Consider the following 19953-nt stretch of genomic DNA (forward strand, 5'->3'; position numbering starts at 1 on the left):
ATATTTAGGGATGCCTGTGTACTGTATTCAAGTCCACAGGACTCCCCAAATCGAGCATCGGAAGCAGGCCCGTGAACACCTGTCTCAACATCCAGGCTAAGCTGTGCTTCCCTAGGCCTGAGAGAGTTACTCAGCCAGACTGACTGTGAGCTGGGCAGCATGGACCAGTGTTCCTGCACTGCATGTACACTAGGCCCCAATGCAAGCCTGGAGACCTCCAGCCCTGGAGCTCTGCAGCACAAGTGTGGCCAGCACTGCAAGGCGGGTAGCCCAGAGCACTGAGCTCTGTTCTTCAGAGAATACAAAGCCATACCCCAGGATGGACAAAGGGCAGTTCAGACGGAAAAGTCCGTTTTTCAAAAACGCTAGGACCGCAGACTCGTGTCCAGTATCCTCTCTCTCGACCCTGCAGGTTTGTGACAGCTTTGTGAGTTGAGAGGGGTCAGCAAGATCTTCCCTGTCCATCTTCCAGGACAGTAAAGTGCAGAGGATAGCGTGACAGAGCAAGGGAGCTGGTATTGTATGCTGTGGAGAAGGACAGGGACATGCTGAAGACCTGACAGAATTGTGATGGACTCATGCCAGGGGCCCATGACACCATTTCCCCTATCAAGGAAACAGCATTCTGTCTGCCCAAGGAAAATCTCAGTCAACGATAAAACACTGCAACACCCTCAGGATGTCTCTGACTCCTACTTGGTTTAATCTGGAAAACAAGGTGAGCACAAGAAGTCTGCATACACTGACTACAGACACACAGCGTCACCTGCCACATTTAACTCCACAACATGTGTGCGGGAGGTCTTTCCTGCTAAAGGATGGAAGAGCGGGAGGTTTGCGCAGGTGGATGGTGGAGTGAAAGGCAAGGAGGGAAGCCTTTACAGACAACAGTCACCACATTGACCGGGCAGTTAACTCGTGCTTGAACCTGGCTGTGGTGGTGCCCGGGGTTCTTTTGGCTTCTTCCTCCTCCTCTTCTGCCTAGACAGGCAGCTCAGCGCAGACTCGATATTCCTGGAGGCCAGCACAGGCTGAGGCGGCCTGCCAGACTGTGTGGGGTATCTGGTCTTCAGGTTCTCCTGGAAGAGTGGCTGGGAGAGCAGATGGCGTAGCTCCTGCTTCAGCATCTTCATCTGCTTCTGTCGCCGACGTTCTTCTTGCTGGTCAGCTTTTCCTCCTTGAGACACACAATTATAAGATCATGTTTATACAGAAAGACTTTCTCTAGACTAAATTAAGCTGTGCTGGCTTGACAGTTCAGATAAGTGGATAACTCCTGTTTAGGAGGGATATAGTAGACTACTGTTCGTCATTGTTCAGGAAACCAGTAAAGACAGAAACTCCTCAATTTCCAGGTAAGGCAACTCAGGATTAGAGTCACATAAAGGCCACAGAATAAACTCTCAGAGATCAGAACTCACGTGATTGAAATCTGCTCTCCTCCCCCTGTGTCACACGCTGCCTCCTGTGGTATGACGACCACAAATTCCTTGGGAGATTGTGCAGACTGACTCTCCAGTTAGCTCACCAATGCTGTGAGTACATGCAGAGGTGGACACAGCCCAAGTCCCCGCCCATGCCTGACCTCAGCAAGGAAAGGTAGAGGCTCACATCTCTACTTGAGCCCCAGACCTGAGCTACAAGGAGGAACACACTGTTGGCAAACTCCTGGCTCCTACACTGAGCAGCAGTCTGCCTGGGAACTTGCTCAGTGGGTACTGAGAAGTCAACACCTCAGTTAAACTGCACTCCTGGTATGGAAGAAGGGGCACCAGCTATAACTGCTGTCATAGGCCCCAGATGCAGTTTTCAGCTTTACTATGCAGGGCCATGCAGCCCCTCACTCCTGGTCTCTTTCTGGGCTTCTGGCCCACAGACAGAAGAAGGTTTAGGCAATGCCTGGTGGTAGAGCTGTTCTGATGTACAAATTCCTTCTCTCTGTGAACCTTTTTTTGTTTTGTTTTGGTTTTGGTTTTTTTGAGATAAGGTTGTCTATGTAGATCTGGCTGTCCTGAAACTAGCTCTGTAGACAAGGCTGGCCTTGAACTCACAGAAATCTACCTGTCCCTCCTGGGATTAAAGGCAAGTCTACCACTGCCTGGCTCTGTGCACTCCTCTATCTCTTTATCCCTCATGTAAAAGGACAATCGCTCCCACTCAACTCATGCCCAGAACCTGGAGAAGTTATAAATGAGACATGAAGGTGCTGTGCTGTTCAACATTAACTACCATGATAAATGACGACTTAGCAGTGCCATATACTTTTAGTTTTCAAGCATAAGTGGATCGAGTTTAGTCTCCTTTACTCAACCTTGTTGGGAGGTACGGAGTTTATTACCTGTCTTATACATGAACGAAAAGGCACAGCAGGCGGCTAATCATACAGTAAAGGACAGGCTGCATTAACAAGGATACCCTGCTTGTGATCTGTTCCTAGTCATGGAGTCCAAGGGCTGTCCATGAGGCTGTCAGACAGACAAGAAAGGCCCAAGGTATCTGGCCCATACAGAAGCAGCAGCCATAGGACAAGAAAAGGGAACCTTGCTGCTCCTGCTGGGATCACAGAAATAAGGATGGTCTCAACCAGGTAAAAGCTAAAAGAAAGCAATCGCCCTGCCCAGGCGCACCTTTGTACATCTCTTCTTCTAGCTCAATCTCTAGGGCTGCTGCCGCCTGCTCAATCCATGAGTTGTGCAGACAAGCCTGGAAGTTCCGGTATTCAGCTTTTTCAATCTGTCGGGCTAGACGGATCCGCTCCTAAGGGGGCAGTAACACAAAATATTCATCTGATCAAGAGTCTGGGCCTCTCAGCAAACTTTACTGAAGCAGTTCTTAAGCTGTAATGTGATCAGTGACGAGTGAGAAACAATGCAGATTCTACTGAAACCCTTGCCCAGGTTCCTGCTAACAGCCCAGGTGACCATCACAGCCACAGAAGCCTGACCGAATCTCCTTACAGCTCTGTCTCAGGTGCTAACTTCTATGTGGCCCAGAGTGATCTTGTCTCCTCTTTCTCGTGGGTCTTGAGGTCACTCTGCAGTGACACAATGCCCTGCTCATCCTGACATGGAGAGAGCATGTGCAATGGGAATAAGCACGAAAATGGAGTTGCTCCCAGCAGCCTTAACAGGAATTCTCTATAATCCCACCTCTACCAGCCCCATCTAAATCCTTACACAATCAACGCTCTTGCCCAAGTGGTGACACACCCTTAAACTGCCCCTTGTCTTCACACCCCCAATGCCCGTAGTAACCATCTTCTCTTCACCCTTCTTTATCTCTGTAGTAGGACGAAGGCTCTGCTCCCATCGCAACCACACACCTCTCAGGCCCAGTGCTCCCTGGACACCTCAGCGTGCCGTGGGCTTACCCTATACATACACTGGTGAGCCTCGGGAAAACTACCCCATATTAGTCCCTGATACACTGGGGCCCGGGGTACACAGGAATCACAGTGAATGCTCCTGAGTTAATACAAACGTAGACAGCAAGTTTTACTGTCCCTGCTTTAGGGCACACTAAGCCTTCAGCATTTACCTTGCTGTTCACAGCTCTCTGACAATGTCTATGGCTGAGCTCACTGAGCTGTCTACTGAAGCAGAAGCAGGTGCAGATTTCAGGACCAGATATCAGAGTGATTAAGGGACAAAACACACTTCTCTGGTCACTCCCCCTTTCTGCTTTTCTCCCAGGCTTGGCACTTCCAGCCTCTTAACAAAAGCCACTGCCTAGCCATCGGCAGAACCATTTCTCAATCCCCTAGGATAACTTCTGGTCTCAGAGTAAGGTGCTCTGTGAGGAGGCAGTGCAGTGGAGTTTAACTTTTACCTTGACCACATCCATGTACTTGGACTGCACTGGAAACAGTGGGATGTCCTCATCTTTCTGGAGAGTTTTGTAGATCTTCTTGAAGTTGATCACATCCTCAGGCCCAATCAGCATCAAGCTGAGGCCTTCACTGGCAGCGCGGGCAGTCCGACCACTTCGGTGGATGTAAATCTCTGAGGTGCGAGGCACCTGCCAAAGCAGCAGTGAGGATCAGCACATGGACAAGGTCCACACTGCTCTTGCCCTCGGGGCACACCCCGAAACTGGCTCTGTTTTCTGCAGGACACCAATCTCCCTACTCTGTGGAAAAACTTAGCCCTTCATTCTGACACATAGACTGCCCCTAAGTTAACAGTCTAGCTACTGTGCAGGCTCTGCCCCACTACAGCCTCCACAACTGTTCAGCTCTTCACACTCAATCTGTTTATCTGCTTTTCTTTCATCTTCTCCACTCTCACTCCTCTTGTGACCAATACTGTCATTCTGAATCTCCACATATTCTTCAGCTCTGCATGACCGATGACAGTACATTTATAACCCACAGTTACCGAGTGACTGCTCTAGGACAACCAACTGCAAAACACTTCGTATGTGGTGGTCTGAATGAGATGTTCCCTGTTAAGTTTCAGGCATTTGAATACTTGGTCCCAACTGGCAACTGGCTTTTTTGTTTTTGTTTTGTTTTTTGAGGCCTAGGAGGTATCTCCTTGCTGAAGAGTCACTGGTGGCAGGCTCTGAGCTCACAAAAGCTGGGTCCCATTTCCAGCGTACCCTCTTTGCTTCATATTTGCAACAGATCTCAGCTGCTGCTCCACCTACTTCCCCCCTGTTAGCTCTCCTCTCTTGTCAGGAGCTCACAACCTCTGGAACCATGAGACAAATAAACTGTTTCTTCTCTAAGCTGCCTTGGTCATACTGTTTTACCACAGCAACAGAAATGTAAAGAAGACAATATTATCCTAGACATATAAAATACTTTATCACTGTCAACATATTACAGGAAACGAACGCTCACTCAGATCCACCACTTCCTCTAGGTAATCTAACTCAATGTGGGAGCCAGGATTCAGAGCAGGTTAACCCAGGACAACCTATATAGTAGGCATGCTGTCCACAAACAGCATGGCACGGGTACTGGTGCTCCTCTTCCCTGACGCCTGTAGCATCCGCCACGAATGAAGTGCAGCAGGCTCAGTGTCGCTATGAACCGTTTACCATGATTCCTCCCATGACTCTCTAGCCTCCAGCCACCCGCTCCCAACTGACTCTGCTGGCTCAGCACTACTCACCTACTCCTTTCCCAGCCAAGTCCTCTTCTTGCTCCTGCTTAAGTAACCCTGTGTTTGTTAGTTTTTCTTAATTTGATACAAGTTACAGTCATCTGGGAAGAGGGACCCTCCACTGAGAAAATGCTGCCATCAGATAAACTGGCCTGTAGATCAGCCTGTGGGGCATCTTCTTGACTGATGACTGATGTGAGAGGGCTCAGCCTCACAGTGATAACTGTGGCTGATGCCCCCTGGACAGGAGGTCCTGGGCTCTACTAAGGAAACTGAGCAGCACTCCTCCATGGTCTCATCTTCAGTTCCTGCTTCCAGGTCCTGCCCAGACTTCCCTTCATGCCAACTGTAAGCTGTAAGGCGAAACAAACCCTTTGCTTCCCAAGTTGCTTCCGGTCATGGTGTTTACCACAGCAGAAGAACCCTAAGATATGTCCCGATCACGCCTTCCTCCACACACTCTCTGTCCCCCTCTGCATACCCCCACTTCTCCATACTGGAATGCCAGCATCTTCTAGAAAGCACCCAGCACCCTCTCAAATTGCATTACATGTGATAATTTTCTAATATTTCCTGCCTTACACTATGGCAGTGGTCATATTTCACTTTTCCTTTATAGGCTGTAGCAACTGCTTAGGGGTGGGAGCTATATTGTGTGTTCATGCTATCTTCTACAACAGACCCAGTCTCTCTGTTCCAGAAACCCGCTACTCTGAAATCTATACCCTCAAAAGATTTTAAAAGCAACTGAATTAAAGATTAAAAGTACTAAAAACCATCCTACTGGATGCCAGGCTTTCTACACTTATACTGTGGTAGGTGTCACCATCCACTCAACTTGGTTCTCAAAACAACGCTATGGGGGATGTGTGGCAGTTGCTTCCGGTTTATAGATGTCACTGAAATGGTCCCAAAATACCCGTGTGTGTGGAGAGCCACAGATGGAGGCTCAAGTATCAGAACTTCCTTCCCAGCAGTGAGGTGATCTATGCCCCTACCCACCACCTTAACTGGCTGTTAGAACACATATTTCAGGGTGTGAAGGGAGCTCTGTGTTTTAAATCTGCCTGCAGTTTCTGAGAATAGTCACAGCATCCAGCATGGATACTCAGGAGGGTGTGAAGCAGATGTAACTTATGTGAAACAACACCAAGGCGGACATGGCCTGGGGTAGGGGTGGGGAGGGCTCTCACCTGCCCAAAGCCATCAACACTAAAGGATCAGAGTGGTGGTCAATTCCTGGCAGCAGGATCTGGAGCCATGCTCCCAGCTACAACTACATGCTACGGTTGGCGTTCTACAATCACTAACGTTATTGCTACTGCTGACCCAGAACATGTAGTTAGTGTTTCCAATTTGGCTGCCCAAGTGTCCCAGTTTGAATATGCCTGGCCCAGGGAGTGGCACTATTAGGAGGTGTGGCCTTATTGGAATAGATATGTCACTGTGGGCATGAGCTTTAAGACCCTCATCCTAGCTACCTAGATGTCAGTATTCTGCTAGCAGCCTTCAGATGAAGATGTAGAACTCTCAGTTCTTCTTGTATCATGCCTGCCTGGATGCTGCCATGTTTTCACCTTTATGATAATGGACTGAACCTCTGAACCTGTAAGCCGGTCCCAATTAAATGTCCTTTTAAGAGTTGTCTTGGTCACAGTATCTGTTCATGGCAGTAAAATCCTAAGACCCCAAGCTCTTTACATATGTGCCTTACTAACCCAGAGATACCCTGTCATTTATAAAATGGGAAAACCAAGAACTAAGACTATTTATTGAAGGTCATACAGGCAGGAATTAGCCAAGGGAAGTCTTAATTTAACTACACCACCCTGTACTGCACACCAGACTAGCCACTTAATCTACTGCTGTGAGGGCTCCTGTCCCAAACCCAGACATTGCCAAGGCTACTTGTTACTCTCTACAAACTGATGGTAAAGACAACACGTACATAACTAAACATGGAGAAGTTGGGCTGGGGCCTGCCTAGAGCCTACCTAGAGTGACTAGAATCCCCATGGACTAGTTTTTGTGTGGGCTAATGTCCATGGTACTGGACATGTTAATACAAGAGAAAGACAACCCCTTTCATCTACAATGGTGACCTGCCTACAATGATCACTCGTGCAGTAGTGGCACAAACGCTGTGGGAGTGACCAGCCCATATCTGACTGGAATCAAGGCCCGCACCTTGAGAAGGAACCCATGTCTGACACTGCTAGGCAGCCAAGAACCTGAAATTAGACAGATCACAGACCTAGGGGGAAACTAACTACTACTATTCTGTTAAAGGAACACAGCAGCTAAGTAAGTTTTTAATAACACTCTCCTGAACTCATAGAGCAGTGTCTTGTTCAGCTATCATCAAAGAAGCTTTCTCCTAAAGTAGACAGAAACAAATACAGAGACACACAACTGGACAATGCGCAGAGAGAGAGAGACCTTGGGACATCGTCTTAAATGAGGTATCTCCATCAAATTCCTTTCCTCAGGGCTCAGGGAACATTGTGGAAAGACTGTACAAGTCAGTAGGGATGGAGGACACCAAGAAAATGAGGCCTTCTAGATACAACAGGACTGACAGAGGCAACATGCACAGGGCCACCTAAGACAGGTTAGGGCTGAGAAGAGGGGGTGAATAACAACCCCCCATCCATAGCCTAGAGGCTATCTTCAATTGACAACACCTGACAAAGGAAAATTTCTTTTTCTCCAACAGTCTCGCTGGGTATTCAAACCACACTTAAGGGCAGGCCCCATGCCCAGTAGTATATGGCCACAACAAAATGAACTCCATGGTATTTTTGGAGATTTTTTTTGTCGCATAATGCTTCATTCAGGTTTTCCTCCTCCCATTTACAGGTCTTTGCTTATATATTATGGTTTCTGACTTTGTGTTTTTATGAGATTTTTGTGTATGGGAGTTTGTGTGCCTCTACATCTGTATGTGTTTTAACCTTGACTCTTTTTTTTTTTCTGTTTGTTATAGTTCTATTCTGGTTTGTTTGCTTTGGTTTGTTTTGTTTTAGTTGCCTATTTTGTAATGAGAGAGAAAGAGAAGGTATAGATGTGGGTGGTGAGGAAGATCCGAGATACTTGGAGAACTGTGATCAGAATGTATTATATGAAAAAAAAACTATCTTCAATAAAAATTAAAATTATTTAAAAAAAAACAAAAACAAAAACAAAAAACCTAAACCACAATCATGCCACTGTGGTCTGTCCCCACCAAAACTCATGCTAAAGCTAAATTCTTTAGTGTAACAAGTGTAGCAGTGTTGGGAGGGGCCTAGTGGGAGGTGTCTGTGGATGGGACAGAGAGAGGAATCGAGTTCTTACTCTCCAGGGGCTGGATTATCATGGGGTACATTCCAAGGCTGACTCCCTCATGTTTACCACCGACTTTTGCCCTTCCACCTCAAGGATCCCACCGGAAGCTGAGCAGGTTGGTTACATGCCCTTGGATTTTGCAGCCCCCAGAATCAACAGGCACACCCTCTTTAAAAGTTACCATGTTTAAGGTATTCTGTCATAGTATCAGAAAACAGACGAGGATCACACTTTAATCTGGCAATATCAAGTTGCCTGAAGAGAAAGGCTACTTGATAGGGCTCTCACTAAGTGCTTGAAGAACAGTAACAGTAGGCACTAGACGCTAATGAGAACACGTTACAGACAACCTGAGGGGGCAGGACAAGGGATGGATGGGGTTGGGTTGGGTGTGTGTGTGTGTGTGCGTGTGTGTGTGTGTGTGTTTGTGTGTGTGTAGCGTTAATACTAAGAACTGTACCTGGTAATGGATGACATGTTGAACTTTAGGAATATCCAGACCTCGAGCTGCCACATCTGTTGCCAAGAGAACACAGCTGTGTGGAAACAAAGCACATCCATAATGATAAATAACAGCAATTATCAGTCAGCTTAGCACTTGCTAAGCACTTCACACTACAGCCTTATAAGGTAATACTAGTATTTCACTTTTAAGAACCTGAGACTGAGAGATTCATTTTCCACGGTGTGCACGTGGCTAGTCTATTGTGGAATCAGGACCCCCAAACCTGGGCCGTAGTGTCTCAAGCACATGCTGTGTTCTGTGCTGTGAATGAACTGAAGCCATATCCATTCTGGATCACTATCCTTACCTCCTACTACCTTCTCACTACTCTCCTCCATTCCGAGAGACTGCCTCACTCTTCCCTAGACAGACAGCATCTACCCTCTCCCTGCATCAGCTGGTACACAGGCAGACAGACAAACATGAAGAGGTGTGGCGTGGGCTGACAGCAATCTGAGACTCAGCCTGTCATTTCCACCTTGTACAAGCTTGGGGAAGCTGCTGAACTTTTCTAGGGTCACTCTATCATCTAAGAAGTGAGAAGAGCAATGGTAATAAGCAGCAGTAGGGCACTGTGGTTATGAAAGGCCACACTGGGCAGCACTGCCAACAGTGTCCCTACATTGTTCCCAGTCACTCCATTCTTGCAATGCCACACCTGTCACCCTATGTATGAGACAATGAAGCACAGACACACTGACAAGCTTGGCCAGCGAGGAAGTGAAGGGCTCAGGATCTGCTCTCAGATGTTCTGGTCCTAGAGGCTGAGCTCGCTCTCAGCACAACCTATTCTGCTGCTTCCCAAGGACATTAAAATAACTGGATGCCCAGTCTGTTAATTACTGGAAGTCTCTATACAACATTAATAGCAAACAAACACAATGAATGCGTGACCTTACCAAATACAGAAATAAAATTAAGGAAAAGAAGGAAGAAAAAAGAGCCAGCCTGCCTTGTGCTGCACAGGTCCCTAGTTCCCTCTCCCCCTGAGTACAGTGGCTCATGGTTCAAGTTGTCTGAAGACAGACTTCACTTACTCTTGCAGACGAGCAAACTGCTCCAGGTTTCTGAGCCTTTGCTTTTGGTGCATGCAGGCATGCAGGGTCAGCGGCATGACATCCAGGACCTTGAGGAGCCCAGAGAGGCGTTTGATGCAGGAGATGCTGTTGGCAAACACCAGGCTACGACCTGGGTACTGCATGAGAAAGTAGTAGAGATACAAGTCTTTCTCATCTGTCTCGCAGTGGATCTTGGTCTCCGTTAGCGTCTCCACTGTACCCTCGTTCCTTGTGAGGTCAATGACTTTCGGCTTGCCCCTCATGCCAACCTTCTGCATGAGAAGGTCAAGTTTGTCGGTTTTATCCATCTTCTTCACGTGTTTCTTATGAAGGATTCGAGCAGGAGCTTGGTGTACCAGGGTTAGGGTGGCAGAAAAAACAAGAGTCTGCCGACTGGGGTTGTACTGGGAGTCATTTAGCATCTCTAGCAGCTGAGAGAGTTCAGCAAAATGGCCTTTCTCAACCATGCGATCAGCTTCATCTATGACCAGGCACCTGCAGGAAGGAAACCTCTGTAGCACACCCCACTTCCACCCACTCACATGCTCTCATCTGCATGCAGTGCACAGCGCCCTTCCATCACCACCCCACCAACACCACTGGGTACCCATTAACTTTTCTTATGCATGCTTAGTTTTTGAGAATAGGGCCTGGATGGCCACATGATTCTTAATAGTGAGAAAGCTCTGCACACACCAACCATGCAGCCACCTGAGGCTCACTTCAGAGATGGTTAGGAGAGAAGGGGAAGGGGCCACCTCTCACCTGAGCTGCCGAAGGTTACTCAAATGAGGGTGTTTTTCTTTAACTAACTCCCAGAGCCGACCAGGGGTGGCGATCACAATCTCAGGATGGCGGTTCAGCATCCTTTGCTGTTTCTGTGTGGACATTCCACCAACTAAAATTGCTGTATTAATCCCTACAGGACAGAAAACAACAGATAACGTTATTCCATCTGGCTGTTCATCCTATGGATCAGCACATGGTCACTAGCACAGCTTTCTATGCCAAGGAAATGCTGTACCATTTGGCTTGGCCTTACTCCAAGAGGGCTTACCAAGTAGTCTCTATTTTGTGGTCTGGACCCTGTCTACTTTTCCATTCTCTCCCCTAACCACAAGAGAAAGGCTGGATTTGAACTCGGTCACACTGATTCCCAGAGCTCTGAAGGTGAGCAGTGATGCCCCACAGTGCTGGGAAGGATGGTGATGTTGTGACACACTTAAGGAGCCCTTTAGGGTCTGGCGTTGTCTCCTCTCTAAGAGGAACTGCTCAGGGGCCATGGGATAAAAGTGAATGCACGTGGTAACATAGCTGAGGCGCTGAGCAAGTGCCTTGGACTTGAGGAAGATCTCAGCTATGCAATGTGGTTTTTGTTAGGATAAATACCACACCACGAAAACATTTCCCCAAGGAACAGAATTAAGCTTCCATCTTAAGGCAGGGATCAGCAAATTTGTTCTTAAAATGTCCAGTTACTCACAAACATGTTACAGATCTGGTCCCCTTGAGGAAACTGAACAACTACTGACGGATTTCTAAAGGACATAATGCCCCAGCAGATGAGCACACTCCCCTAGAATAGGAGCCACAACTCTTACTCTTGTCATCTGGCATTCAGAGGTCTGCTTAGAAACATTTACTAAGTGAAATGAAATCTCACCTGTAAACTTGGCCACAGCATCGATGTGCTGTCTGACCTGGATGGCCAGCTCTCGAGTAGGAGTCAGCACCAGTCCAAGCAGAGGGCGCCTTGGGTGTACTTTATAAATAGCAATTTGGTCACATAACTCCTGTTTTAACTTTCCAGCCTGTTCTGCATCAAACTTTTCTTCTCCGTCCTCATTTTGCTTGGGGACAGGCTTTTCCTCTAAGGAAGAAGGTCCTTCACCAGCATCATCATCACAGACGAGCAGTGTCTGGGCTGAGGCAGAGGCACTAGTCTCAGGTGTGGCCTGGACCCCAGAGTCACTGGGCTGTGCTTCAGTCTCAATTCTGGCCTCCTCAGGCAACACTCCAGATTCAGTTCTGTCCTTGCAAGGTGATCCAAGATGGGCTGTAGCTCCAAACCTCATCTCCCTTGGTGGCATTCCAGTGCTCCTTGGGATGGGTGGAGCCTTCATCTTATGCCACTGCAGCACTGAGTGAATCATCGGGATGGCAAAAGCCAGAGTTTTCCCGCTTCCTTGGAAGTAAAGCAAAAACACAGGAGTCCAACATGTGCATGTCACTGGGAGTTCCTGCCTCTGCATAGAAATAGGGAAACCTGAAAGAGCCACGGGCCACCCTGACCAACCCAAAGCACCAGCATCCTACACAGGTTCCTCCAGCGCGCAGCACCTGGCTATCAAGGAAAGGCAGTGTGCTGGTACTATACCTGAAGTCACCAGAGACAAAGAACAGACATCCAAGTGAGGAAATCATAAAACACTGAAGGAACAGCCCAGTCTTGTACTGTGGAGAGATCTGTACAGCACATGTGCCTAAGACCCTCTTCAGTGAAGGAGGGAATGAAATAATTCGTTCTTTTCAGAAATCTTAACATCTTTGTCTTTATGCTGAGTGTTTTCAAACTGACCTCTGAAGGCATATGGAGCACACAACACCCAAGGGTCAAAACAAACAGGAACCCAACCTGAGAATCTGAAATACAGGTTTTCTCCTTAACTGCCATTTTACTTTCTGCATTTCAGTTACTCATGGTTAATTATGGTTCAAAAAACTATTAAACTGACAATTCCATAAATAAGCATTTCAAAAGTCTCAAGCCATATATCACTCCAAGTAGTAGGGCTGATCACTCAAACACTACCTGGTGCCATCCACACAAGACATGAATCTTCCTTCTGTCCTGTGTTTTCCCACCATAAATGTTACCCTCTTGTTAGTCACTCAATGATCTCAGTTAGCAGACTTTGCGCCCTGTTTAGTTTAGGTAGTTCTTACTTTACCCACTGGTCCTAGCACCTTCGAGTAGTTACCCCAGTGAGCAACCCAAGACAGGCTAAAGAGAAGCTCTCTGGTTGAAAAGATGGAAATTCTCAACTTAAGAAAAAAATTGTTTTTTTTTTTTTTTTAACATGGTTACTAAGATCTAAAATAAGAATGAATGTTCTTTCCCTGAAATTGTAAAGAAGTTAATGTTAGTTTTGCTGTTATATCAACCTGCAGAAAGTATGACCACGGAGCATGAATGCTTACAATATAAAACACATTCAATCTATAAATGTTCAGAAAAAAAATACAAACAGGGTTTAGCATCATCTATCTCATCTGTGTTTTGGGGACCTAAAAGGTATCCTTCCTGGATACTGAAGTTGACAGGTAAGAATGCCCCAGACAAAATCAATATACCATCTCTGGAAGAAAAACAGTCCCAATCATAAGCTTCAAAGAGCTCTGATGGGCTTGTGAGATGGCTCAGTTGGTGCCACTAAGCCCGAGCACCTGCGGTCACTCTCAAGTTCTACATGGTGGGAGTTAGGAACTGACTCCCACAAGTTGTCCTCTGGCCTCTATATATAGGTCTTGGCTTTACAGAAATAAATGTTTTTAAAACTTTGAAAAACCGGAAAAAACTTTTATGAATAGTTTTCAAATGAAATGACAGTTCTATGTGAAAAATAACCACACCAAGAAGCAAAATATCAGAAGCAAAAGCTTTACAAAAAACAAAAATCAAACAAAAAAAGCAAAACAAACAAACAAACAAAAACAACTAAAAAATTTAAGGAAAAAAAAGACTTCATAAAAGTCAAAAGATATCTTAACAACATCTGTATTTAAGAGTCTCAGAAAAATAAAACTGACAATCAGAACTACCCAGAAAAACAAATTCCTTTAAGACAAATACAAAACAAAGGCTGCTTTAGACTTACAAAAGCTGAACCAATTCACTTGCAGATATGCTATGAAGAATGCTAACTGAAGTCTTCTATGCAGAAGAAAGGATGGTGGCTTAGGAAAAGCATCTATCTACACAGGAAATGAAGTGTATCAGAAATTACAGAAACAGAAACTGTTTTCTTTTTAAACCTCTTAAAAAAAATTGCTCACAGCAAAACAGTAAAAGCATACTTCAGAGTTTCCAACACAGAAACAGATATATAAAACAAAAAGCGCAGAGGGAGATGGAAATCAGCCCTTGAGAGGTTCTTCTGACACATGTGAGGTATCAGTTGAGGGTAAACCAAGAAAATACATGTGTACAACTTGTGACATAGTCTGTGAACCCTAAATCAAACACTGAAAGATACAACAAAGCTGGCTAGTAACAAGAGAGGAGCCAGACAGTGTTGTGAGTATATACTGGGCCTCCCTCTCAGTCCCTGAAATGAAACCCTTGGCACTTCTTGATAGGAGCATCTTTTGTTAATTTCACCTCTACATTCCTGGTATAAGACACAGATGCTCAAAAACCTCAGGAGTAACAGGTGTCTTTTTTGTTAATTAGTGAGATGGAGGCTCCATAAGAACACTACAACAATGGGATTTAAAGAGCTTCCAGGCTGGCGAGCGCATAAAAAGGTGAAGCGCCCAGAGTGGGCACATACAAGCCCTTTGCCCTCTAACTACCCTCAACGTTTGGTCGTGTGGATCTCTACCAAGCTTTAAGCCAGTAAACACATTTCCCTGGGTTCTGGGAGTCATTGAGAAAAGCATTAAACTAGTGGAATATACCATGAGCTCCTTAATTTGAAGAGGGGTAAATCAGGACTAGGGGCTGCTTAATAAGGAAATAGTCTTGTAAGACTAGGAGCTGAGCTTACTGGGGGAATGACTTTCATTCCAGGTTATTGTCAGATGTGAACTGTGTCATAGGACATCTGAAGTTGAGGTAGAAAAGTAGTTGGCTTGGTAAACCCCAGAGAACCTGTTGATCAGAAGTGCATTGTGGGTACAAGCATCTTGAAACATGTCCTTTGTTGTTTTGAGACAACTCCCTGGGTCTACATCTCCCTGGCTGGCTTGGCACTTGCTGTGTAGACCAGGCTGACCTAGAACTCACAGATCCTTCTGCTTCTCAGAGACATGCATCATCACGGCTCTTATTTGTTTAAAATTTTAACCATTCTGAGTGCCAACAAGACCTTCAGGCTATATGTTTAAAGAGTATATGAAATATGAGTTAATTTCATATATAGTCGTGGATCCTACCCCTAAGACATTCCATTATGTAGCTGTAAATATTAACTTCTTTAAAAATCTATATCTAAAATACTAAGTGTCTCAAATACTTAATCTATAATATCATATCGCCAAAAATTTCAATCCCAAGTAAGCTAACAAAGAACATATGAGATAAATAAATAAATAAAAGGCAAAACAACAGGTTTAAACTCAACTGCCTTCCATAATCACATTAAGTACAAATCCATGCTTGTCCAAAGGAAAACTACAGGAAAGTATGGAAAAGAACAGACCATACCAACATTATCCCAAAGGAGCTACAGTAATGTCAAAGAGAACATTAGAACAGAGAAGTTCTGTGGGGATAAAGATGGTTATTTCACAATGAGAAGGGGCCAGCTCACTCACAGATGTCACCATAATGTTGAATATATAAGTATTAGTGAATGCTAACAGACTGTCAGTCAGCCACATGAAACAAAAAGCTGGATGGTATGTTAGGTGGAAAACAATCACTCAGGGAAAAATGAATAAAAGAAAATAATGCTACTATTTTAAAATTTAAATCTGTATTTAAAAACCTTCCTAGAAAGGGAAGAGCAAGCCCAGATGAATTCTAACAAATATTTAAGGGTGAAGAAAACACCAATTATTTAAAACTACTTCTGATAGTTGAAAAGAGAACACTTCAAAAGTCACTGAGACCAGTGTTAGTTAATTCCAACATCAGACAACATTACAGGACGATTTTAAAATCAAAAATGCATGTTAAGAGTTTTTACAAGGGGCTGGAGAGATGGCTCAGCGGTTAAGGGCACTGACTGCTCTTCTGGAGGTCCTGAGTTCAAATCCCAGCAACCACATGGTGGCTCACAACCATCTGTACTGAGATCTGATGCCCTTTTCTGGTATCTGAAGACAGCTACAGTGTACTTACATATAATAAATAAATAAATATTTTTTTAAAAAGTTTTTACAAATGTTCTTATTGTATGTATTCAGGTATGTATGCTTTTGTCTGTTAATAAAGGCAAATTACAGTGATTTTCAGAATGAAAACTAAACGTTCCTGAGAAATAGTGAGCTTGATCTCTGTGTGTTTATAGATTACTGCATTGGTCATGTGCAAATATGAATAGTCATCTGTAGTTTTCTTGTAATGTTGTCTGGTGTTGGAATTAACTAACACTGGTCTCAATAACTTTTGAACCTGACACAGTCCAGCAATGCAGACATGAAGTAGTGACCTCACATAGACCTCAGAGATAGAAAGAGGGTACCAGAGTCAAGTGGGGCAGATTTCAGCCCAGAGCTGGATGTTTGCAACACATGGCTTTTGTGGTCACATTCCCAACAATCCCCTCTCCCAGTTTCTCAGCCTATGGACAACCAAGGACTGAATCCAGAAACTCTCATACCTGGGACAGACAGAACAGCCCTTACCTGTCTCAGCAGCTCCAAGGATGTCCAGTTTGTCACGGATGGCAGGGGCCAAAGTCAGAGCCTGGATTGGGGTAGGTGCAGAGAAGCCTAAGAAGCTGAGAGCGCGCAGAACAGCCTTGGGCACAAACAGGTCCCTCCAGGCAGACACATCTGCCTTCTGGTCGTGCACCTCAGCCATCCATGTCTTCTTCGATTTTTTGGGCAATTTGGGGGAAGTGCTCTGAAAAGTATCCAATTTTTTTTTCCCTTTGTTTTTCTTCTTTCTTGGAGCAGCCTGGGCCAGGCTTTCTGATTTGGCTCCTCCGACCTTTTGATCAGAACAAGCAGTGACTTCTCCCTGAGCCTCTGGCTCGGACGCTTTGACTTCATACTCATTCTGGGCAGCAGCGCCTTCGGCAGCTCGTGCCGCATCTCTCTGCTTCTTCAACTTGATCTTTTTCTTTGGGGAGCTGGACTGTCCTTCCTCCTCTTCTTCCTCTTCTGAAACAGCCTGGGCCTTTCTCTTCTTTGTCTCCTCACTTGAGAACAAACGGGAGGGATTCTTGACTAAACGGTAATCTGTCAGCTCTTCAAAGCACACCAGGTCATCCATCTGTCCATCTGCAAACAGATTCGGGTCGATCGTCACTTGCTTCCATTTCCCCACAATCTTGATGCCCTTCCTCTGGAACGTGCCACGGCTTGCCAACTTTGGCTTTGAGTTTGTCTCCTTCACCTTCATGGTTGCTGAAAAGAAATGTTCTTCTGGGTTAGTGACTGTGGGGTACAGGCTCTAGGGCAACACACGCTTTCCTAAAACGTACTAGACCCTGCAAACAGCCAAGGACACAGAGATGGCTTAACTTACATAGAGGAGATGCTCAAATCCAGAAAATGAAACACACCCACAGAATAGGTAGTTTGGCTTGGAGCAGAGGGGACACAGGCAGTAAAGGACACATGAGCTATCTCTGGTTAGGATCCTAGCTCCAACACTTACTTTGTATGCAACCCCCACCCACCCACCTCCTCTCAGAATTTAGTGTTACAATCTTTCTAAATGAGAAGGGTGTGATAATATCTAATAATAACTAATTTTACACTGTACACAAAATAAGTATCAAAAGAGGCTTGATAAGCCATTTTGAACACGGAGTAAGAATCTGAGATACGGCGTGCTTTTTTCCCTGGTAGAACAAGACAAGTGCCATTTCCATCATCTTGGCCTTGGCCAGATAGGTTGAAACACGTCAAGTCCTAGGTTCCACCCCCCCTAGCACTGCGTAAAACCGTACATAGCCGGTATCCTGCCCTCAGGAATGGAGATGGAAGATCAGGAGCTCAAAGCCAGCCTTGGCTACACAAGACCCTGTCTTTAAAGTCTGAGTATGCACGACTCATCTGTGTGGAAGTGGCGCTACATGGGTCCTCTCTAAATGAAAAGGGACATTGTGGAGAGAGTAAGGCAAAACTCGATTCAAATCTGGATCCTGCTCGGTGTTTGCTGCACATCTCTGTGCCTCAGTCTCCTTATCTACAAATTGAGGATAATGAGATATTTATCGCACTGGGTCCTCATCTGAATACGAAATAGTGACGCACGTCAAAAACCGCTTAACATGGCGTCTGTGAGGATGGCATGGGACGCACGGCGACCCCCCGACCCCCGCCGCACCTCGGCCCCACCTTGACAAGGTGAAGGGAACGTCACTAGAAATAGGGCGCGGGGGAGTGACCTGTGCCTTCTGCCAGAGTCCCACGAGGGCTTCAAGGGAGGTTGCCGGGCCTTGATGCCCACAGCAAAGCATGAGCCACCGGCAACCAAGGTTGTGGGGACACCGGTGAGCCACGATGCTTCGAAGACACCGGGGAGCCCCTCCGCAGCCGGCCAGGGCCTGCTCCGCTCCGAACCCACAAAGAGCACTCACCGCCGCAGTCACCTCACACGCCGGGCCGTTTGCGCCAACCCGACCCGGAACTGCAGCAGCTTCAGTACTGCAGTTCCGGGGCGGAGCTCCGGGCACGCGTGCGCGCTAAGGAAGGAAGTTCCGCCTCTGTGCGGAAGCGTCTATCTGATTGGCACTCTCTCAGGACTTTGGCTGGAACTCGGAGGACTGAGCTGGGGGGCGGGCCCTGTGTGGCCTAGGTTACGCTTCCTGTTTATGGTTTAGGCAATGTTTCGGAGCTCCTTCCTGGACGCTAGGGAGCGCAAGCGCCCGGGTAATCGCTGTCTGGTTTGTGTGCAGTAGCTGTCCCACATGCATGAGTAACTGACTACCTGGAGCCTTAAAACATTTCCTTACCTAATTTATAAACCACCTAACCCTGGGTTGAAAGAGCCATGTTCTCCAGTTCGTAGTGCCTTTCCTACTGCACAGAGCTGGTCACGATACATTTGCCTGTTTAGTTTGATTGTTTTTTGATGTTTGTGCTGGAGATTTAAACTAGTCTTAGAGGCTGTATAGATGGCTCAGAGGTTAAGAGCACTGACTGCTCTTCCAGAGGTCCTGAGTTCAATTCCCAGCAACCACATGGTGGCTCACAACCATCTATAATAGGATCCAATGTATTCTTCTAGTGTGTCTGAAGACAGCTGCAATGTACTCATATAAATTAAAAAAATAAATAAACTAGTCTTCCATGCATATGGAAGCACGCTTCCCACTGAGCCATCTCCGAAGACCTGAAAATGTATTCTTTTATATCTTAACTTAGATCAGTTTTTTTTTTTCCGTGTCAGCATTATGAGATACACACCTAACACTGAATTAGATAACAGAGTGTTGTCATTGGCAAGGGACTTTCACCAAGACGCCAAAAGGATAGACAAGAGCAAAAAGAGATGCATGAAATTTTTATGAAAACAAAAATGCTTCCGCACACCACCCTGAATAGAGAGGGGAAAAAAGGCGGGCTGGAGAGTTGGCTCAGTGGTTACAAGCACAGACTGCTCTTCCGAGGGATCTGTGTTCAGTTCCCAGCACCCATATAGCAACTCACAACCATCCATAATTCCTGACCAGAGGATCTGATGCCCCCTTCTGGCCTCAGTGGGTGCTGCAAACACGTGGTGCACAGACATACACCTAAAAACGTAAAAGAGATATCTTGTTAAAAAGAATAAAGGAGGGGCTGGTGAGATGGCTCAGCAGGTAGCGCACTGACTGCTCATCCTAAGGTCCTGAGTTCAAATTCAAGCAGCCACATGGTGGCCCACAAACACTGGTAATGAGATCTGACGCCTGCTTCTGGCATGTCTGAAGACAGCCACAGTGTACTTATTTATAATAATAAACCTTTGGGAGGGAGCAAGCAAAGCAAGGGGAGTTGACCAGAGCAAGCAGGAGTCCTAAAAAAAATTCAATTCCTAACAACCACATGAAAGCTCACAAACAATTGTACA

The 19953-nt window shown here is 46.0% G+C and overlaps 1 protein-coding gene across 4 annotated transcripts; it reads right to left on the minus strand.

Annotated features, from left to right (window-relative positions):
* Positions 1-675: 675 nt before the first annotated feature.
* Ddx24 (DEAD box helicase 24) lies at positions 676-18547 on the minus strand. Of its 4 annotated transcripts, none has more exons than NM_020494.4 (9): positions 18479-18547; positions 16572-17297; positions 11662-12183; positions 10764-10917; positions 9978-10493; positions 8896-8971; positions 3829-4017; positions 2628-2757; positions 676-1177 (listed from the first exon to the last, which is right to left on the minus strand). In NM_020494.4, the coding sequence occupies exons 2-9, from the start codon at positions 17290-17292 to the stop codon at positions 912-914; spliced, it is 2574 nt and encodes an 857-aa protein (NP_065240.2). In that variant the 5' UTR covers positions 17293-17297; positions 18479-18547; the 3' UTR covers positions 676-911. The 4 variants fall into 4 exon arrangements, with proteins under 4 accessions (NP_065240.2, NP_001152974.1, NP_001351092.1 ...); NM_001159502.2 differs by having other exon boundaries at positions 18226-18547; NM_001364163.1 differs by having other exon boundaries at positions 678-1177; positions 18287-18547.
* Between the last annotated feature and the right edge of the window lie 1406 nt (positions 18548-19953).

Source organism: Mus musculus, chromosome 12, assembly GCF_000001635.26.
Source record: "Mus musculus strain C57BL/6J chromosome 12, GRCm38.p6 C57BL/6J".
NCBI lineage: Eukaryota > Metazoa > Chordata > Mammalia > Rodentia > Muridae > Mus > Mus musculus.

Bases quoted from the DNA above. Each gene is read 5' to 3' on its own strand.
- Ddx24 (NM_001159502.2), bottom strand. From the start codon at position 18,358: ATGCTTTGCTGTGGGCATCAAGGCCCGGCAACCTCCCTTGAAGCCCTC. The intron at 10,918-11,661 runs GTGAGATTTCAT...TCTGTCCTGTAG, and splicing joins TGCTGTGGCCAAGTTTACAG to GGATTAATACAGCAATTTTA. The intron at 2,758-3,828 runs GTAAAAGTTAAA...CTGCCCCCTTAG, and splicing joins AGTACATGGATGTGGTCAAG to GAGCGGATCCGTCTAGCCCG.